This window comes from Nanorana parkeri, unplaced genomic scaffold, assembly GCF_000935625.1.
Source record: "Nanorana parkeri isolate BGI_ZX_2015 unplaced genomic scaffold, ASM93562v1 scaffold13, whole genome shotgun sequence".
NCBI classification, from domain to species: domain Eukaryota; kingdom Metazoa; phylum Chordata; class Amphibia; order Anura; family Dicroglossidae; genus Nanorana; species Nanorana parkeri.
Window position 1 is genome coordinate 2,308,674 of NW_017306281.1, and position 6,000 is coordinate 2,314,673.

General features: G+C 48.0%; 1 protein-coding gene across 2 annotated transcripts in view; it reads right to left on the reverse strand.

Annotated features, from left to right (window-relative positions):
* HIP1R (huntingtin interacting protein 1 related) overlaps positions 1-6,000 on the reverse strand; it is a 90,196-nt gene that overhangs the window by 36,165 nt on the left and 48,031 nt on the right. The window contains exons 10-12 of one of the 2 annotated variants that reach the window (XM_018557347.1): positions 1,696-1,771; positions 525-671; positions 56-117 (exon numbers count right to left, since the gene is read on the reverse strand). In XM_018557347.1, the coding sequence (XP_018412849.1) occupies positions 56-117; positions 525-671; positions 1,696-1,771 (285 nt within the window). Of the gene's footprint in view, positions 1-55; positions 118-515; positions 672-1,695; positions 1,772-6,000 lie in introns of both variants that reach the window. The other variant, XM_018557357.1, reaches the window with a different exon arrangement.

Consider the following 6,000-nt stretch of genomic DNA (forward strand, 5'->3'; position numbering starts at 1 on the left):
AACAAAATGATGATGGTTAAAAAGCAGCGAGAAGAGGTTTATGTATAATGAGTACCTGTCATCTATCATAAGACCATTTGGAGGCCCAAAAGTCTGTTGAAAGATGTCTTCTACAACCTAAAAAAATAATAATTAAACTTTATAAGGCAGATACAAAGGTAAATTCTTTCCAACCATGAATGCTTAGACCAGTGGTGGTCAATTTAGTTGCTATAGTGGGTCTTAGGTGCGACCCTTAACATCTCTGAAGGGCCACACACAATAATCAGTGTATGTATTGCAACAGAAAGCTCTCAGACTGCAGACATGCAATAAAGGATGGTCAGAGACTGTGGACAGGCTATATGAGATGGTCAGAGATGGCAGCCATGCTACAGGAGATGGTCACAGACCGTGGACAGGTTATAGGAGATCTAATCTACTATCAACAATCTAAAAGAACATATAAATCAAAACTACAGAAGAGCATATTAAAGTAAAAACATCAGTCACGAGTGGAAATCCCACAATAAGACAGCATTCACCTCCTGCTCCACTGGCTGGGCATTGGTAATCTCAATTAGAGATTCAGTTTGTGGCGGCTCTTCCTCCTCAGGAACTTCATTGGCCATTACAACCACGGGCTTCACATGTTCTTCTATTGCCGAGGCTCTCAAGAAGTTGGGTGGGTTCTATTTACATGAAAACAAATTACCCAGTTTTTTATTTTATAATACAGGAGAAAAAGATAAACAAAAATACCTAACAAACGTATAAACATGAAGAACATACTGAATATAGCAATTACAAAAACAAGAGTGGGGGAGGCATATGTTCCTGATGATGTCAAATTTCTAAAAGGGAACTGAGAGACTAGAAGACAGGAGGGTTTCTGGGTACTGTGCCCGGCTGCAGGACTGTGCTCTGTTGCTTCTGTTCAAGTCCTTCATGACTGCTTAATCACGAGTGTGCTAATAAAGTCTTGTTCTGACAAAAATGTAAAGTTTGGCTGTGGTTAACTTTAAAAGGGAACTATCTGGTAACTTTTTTATCCCATAGTTCACTTAAGGGTCGCAGGAGGACATATACTAACCTCCTCCCGTGACCCAAAGCTCAGTATATAGCAAGCTATTGCTCGCTATATACTGAGAGAGCCGCAGGCCAGGATAGATCCCGACAATACAGTCGTGATCCACCCAGCTGGCTGATTGACAGCGGGTTCCGCCTATCTAGGGGCAGATCCTCCCCCGTTTGTTCCCCTAGTCAGGAGTGGTGACAGACCGTGACCACTCCCTGCAGGGAGATAAACTGAAAGTGAGCGACCAATGGTATGTGTTCGATCACTTCCCGATCAATAGAGCCGACATGTGACAGTTTCAATGTCACACATTGGCTCTGTCTATGAGGATGAGTGTACATCACTCACCTCATAGCTCTCCTCTAACTCCAGTGCAGAAAAGTGAAATCAGTTTTCCGTTTTGGCTTGTATACACCAATACATCAGGAATGCTGACGCTAACTGCAGAGCACTTATACATTTTAATGCATATTGTTTAGGGGAATGGACTGCTGCAGATAATTGCCTTTACTTCTACTGTATTTACTTCTCACAGACAACCAACAAACAATGATGTGCTCATCTCGTCTTGAACAAGTTCATAGCAGTAAATAAACCACAAATACAAGAAACGTGGTACAACTGGTCATTATACTTACGTCAGGAAGGCGTGGTATCTGAATAAGCCGTTTGAAGTATAGCATGTCAGATGCTCGTTTGAAGAAGTTTTTCAAGCTATGGGAAAATTATAAAAAACAGTATGGCCTTGTCAAAAAATGAAATAAGATATAGAAATGGCCTCACCTAAGTGAGCTGAAGAATGAAATTTAAAAAGTGTCAGTCCAGCCAAACGTTTTGTAATATGTAGTCCCTGGGAAGCCAACCGGCTTCTTACATACAGTATGTTTGATGCTCTAACAGATTCCCATGATGCAAGGTCTCTTTTTCCTGTACATTTGTGGGATTTGGGTGTTCCTACCCTCTTTGCATGTCCCTTACCTTCTGGCTTCACTCTATCTCAATATAAAAAAAAGCAGGAGAGCAAGAACCCTTAAATTAGGCCAATCGGGGCTCTAGCGAGCAGCCGATTGGCATGGACACCTGCTAAAGCGGCTCCGCACCACCCGGGCGTGCAATCGATATTTACATCGACCATCTCCTCTCCTACCTACACCCCACCTTACTGCCTGACCCCCTGGACCCCCCAGGACCGCCATGGGCAAGAATCAACCGCCGTCCCGGTCCCAGCAGAAGACGCCGGGCTCTTCAAAATCGCGGCCTGAATCCACAATGGTGGCCGCTCCAGCCTCGCCAGCCAGCCACTCTCCTGAGCTGCTGGAGTCAGCAAAGACTCCTCAAATGATGGCTTCTCCCCTCAGCCTCCAGAGTCGCAACAGGGAACAGAGGTCAGAGACGCAGCCCTCCTGGACAAATTTAAGGTACTCCTGCAGAGGGAACTAAAAACTGCTACTGACAAGCTGGCATCACACTTATCTAAAGACATTAGGGAGCTGGGCACCAGGACCCACGACATTGTCACAGTAATTGATTCCCATGAAGAAGACATGCACAGTGTAGAATCTGACCTATCCACCGCCCTGCTTAAACTTGAGGATCTGGAAAACAGAAACCGCAGAGGTAACCTTCGCATTAGGGGGGTGCCTGAACACATGGACGACTTGACATCCACCGTCACGGCCATGTTCCAGGAACTACTCCCGGGCTACCCACTAGAACGCCTCGAACTGGATCGCCTACATCGTGCCCTGGGCACAAAGAGGGTTAATGGACCCCCCCACGACATCATACTCAAACCCACCTTCTATAAAACGAAGGAAGCTATCGCACAGGCCGCATGGAAACCCAACGCACCTTGCGCTTCCAGGACTTTGAGTACCAGATATACGCAGACCTGGCTCCGTAGACCCTCCTGAAGCTCTGAGGCCCTTCCTCAACCACCCTGCCACGCCAGCTCCTCCCGCATAGACCATATCTTTATCCAACCGAGTTTTCTCCCATCCGTCCTTGACGCTCGTATTCTCTCTGCCTCCTGGTCAGATCACTCCCCAGTGTCTCTCATCTGTAAATGCCTATTCCCTGCCTCCCCCCAATTCAACTGGAGACTGAACGATTCCCTCCTCTCTTTTGTCGACTCAGCTCAACAAGTTCAATTGTGCCTCTCCCGCTTTTTTGCGGAAAATGCACTATCCGTCACTTCCCCGATTTCTATTTGGGAAGCCCACAAAGTGACCCTGCGAGGCGAGCTCATCAGTCTGGTCTCCCGACAAAAGAGGGAACGGAACAAAAGGGTGTCTGACCTTTCCTCGACATTGGAGAGGCTTAAGGCTGACTGGAACATGGCCCCCTCAATTCCCCTGCGGAAAAAGATTGACTCAGTTCGATTGGAACTGAATCTCCTCTTAAACGACTCAGCGGAAAAACAGCTCCGATGGACTAGACGCACGTTTTACGTGTGCGCTAACAAAACCGGCCCCCTAATGGCCAACATGCTAAAATCTAAACCCGAAGGCCAGGCCCCCGGTCAGACTTCGCCTCCCCGATGGTAACACTACGGCAAACCCATCCACCATCCTCAACTGCTTTACCGCTCTTCTTTCTAAATTATATGGCAAGCCCTCAACCTTCCAAACCCACCAGGCCGAAGCGCTATTTGCTAGGGTGGACTTGCCCTCGCTCACGGAAAGCATGAGCACCCTTATGGCCCAAGACATTTTCCCTGAGGAGGTCCTAATGGCCATCAAGTCCCTCAAAACCTCTAAGACGCCTGGTCCCGATGGGTTTTCGGCTCTGTACTACAAAAAGTATTCGGACACTTTAGCCCCCCACTTAGCGGCCACATTTACTTCTCTAAAGACCAATAATACTCTCCACCCGTCCTCCCTACTGGCCCACATAGCGATGATGATAGAATGATCCCGAAACCTGAGAAAGATGCCCTTGACCCACACAATTACAGACCCATTTCACTACTGAACATCAACGTCAAATTACTAGCCAAGATACTGGCCACCCACATGAACACAATCCTGCCGGACTTAGTACACCGAGAGCAAGTGGTGTTTGTTCCCTATAGACAGGCCTCGGACAATACCCGGAAAATTATCCTCCTCATACACCACATGCACTGTACTAAAACTCCCGGGATGCTTCTCTCATTAGACCTCCAAAAGGCATTCGACTCCATATCCTGGGACTATCTTTTCTATGTCCTCCGTAAATGGGGTTTCCCCGATTTCCTTCTTTGGATCAAAGCCTTATACAGCACCCCAACAGCCTCAGTTCGCGGCGTTAACAGTTTTAATCTGTTAACGCCGATAAATCTTGCGCTCTCAACATCTCCCTGACACCACAGCAAGTTACTTCCCTTAGCCACAACTTCCACTTTAAATGGCAAGCTTCCCACTTAAAATATCTGGGAGTAAACATTTCCCACACCTATGATACCTTATAAGCTGCTAACTACCCTCCACTCTTTAAAACTCTTAAGGACCTCCTGTCCTCCTGGACACGACACAACCTCTCCTGGATGGGCAAAATTAACGCGGTCAAAATGACCATCCTTCCCAAATTGCTGTACCTTTTCCGCACCTTGCCCATTCCTATACCCGGCAAGGCACTTGAACGGTTCCAGGCCCAGGTTGTGTCCTTTGTTTGGAGTACAATACGCCCCAGAGTGTCCAGATTCACTCTGCATACACACAAACGTGATGGAGGCCTAGGCCTCCCCAACTTCCATAAATATTACGTGGCGGCACACATTTCCTCAATAGTCAGTTTTTTCCAGCCCCCCTGTAATCCGCTCTGGGTTGACCTGGAAGCGACACAATGTAGCCCATACTCCTTGCTCTCCCTGCCCTGGTTACCCCCCAATCAACGCCCTCCCTCTATGAGCCCCATTTTGACCCACACCTTCTCCCTCTGGGACTCCACTAGATACTCCAGTGACTTACAGTCCCCGCACCTCCAGTTACTCACTATACTAGGGAACCCTCTGTTCCCCCCCCCCGGGACTAGATTCCCCCCTAGCATTCACATGGTGGTCCTCCAAAGGGCTGCCATACCTCCATGACCTGCTAGACGGCGGATCGATCCATCTATGGGAATATTTTAGGGACAGGAAGGAAGCCCCACCCTCTGAATATTTCAGGTACCTCCAAATTCGACATTGGGCCACATCAACGCTCACACAATCTTCCCCTCGGGCAGGCCTAACGGTATTTGAACATACCTGTAAACGCAACCCACTCAGTCCCAAATTGGTCTCGCTGATCTACTCCCAACTCAACACTTTGACGTCCCCTAACAGACACTCCTACGTAGGGAAATGGGAGAGAGACCTCGGAACATCACAACCACCGTAAAAATGGCAGCAAATCTGGTCCTCCATGGCCACCTGCTCAATCAATAGCTCCTCCATGGAAATGGCCTTTAAGTCCCTCACGCGATGGTACCTGGTGCCGTCTAGATTGGCCCATCTCCACCCCTCACACTCATCATCCTGCTTTAGGGGCTGCACATCACTAGGTGATGTCCTCCATACGTGGTGGTCCTGCCCTATGCTAACCAGATTTTGGTTGAGAGTCTTCCGTATGCTAGACAGATTATTCTCAGTACAGCTCCGCAAAGTCCCTTGGCTGGCCTTACTACACCTTAAATCTCCGCTCCTTACAAAAAAACAACATCGCCTAGCCACACATGTCCTGCTGGCGGCTAAATAAACTATTGCTTCGGCTTGGAAAAAACTATTTGTACCCTCTGGGGAAGTTACGCGGCGAATGGATTTTTTCTGTTTAAACGAGAAGCTGACTAGCATCCTCGCGGACACCAACAAATCTTTTCATCTGGCAACCTTGGATAGACTATGCCCATCCCTCCCTGGCAAGTCTCCCTCCCTCAGCAAGTCTCTCAGCCCTTTAGGCTCCCAAGACAAAACCAGGCGAACC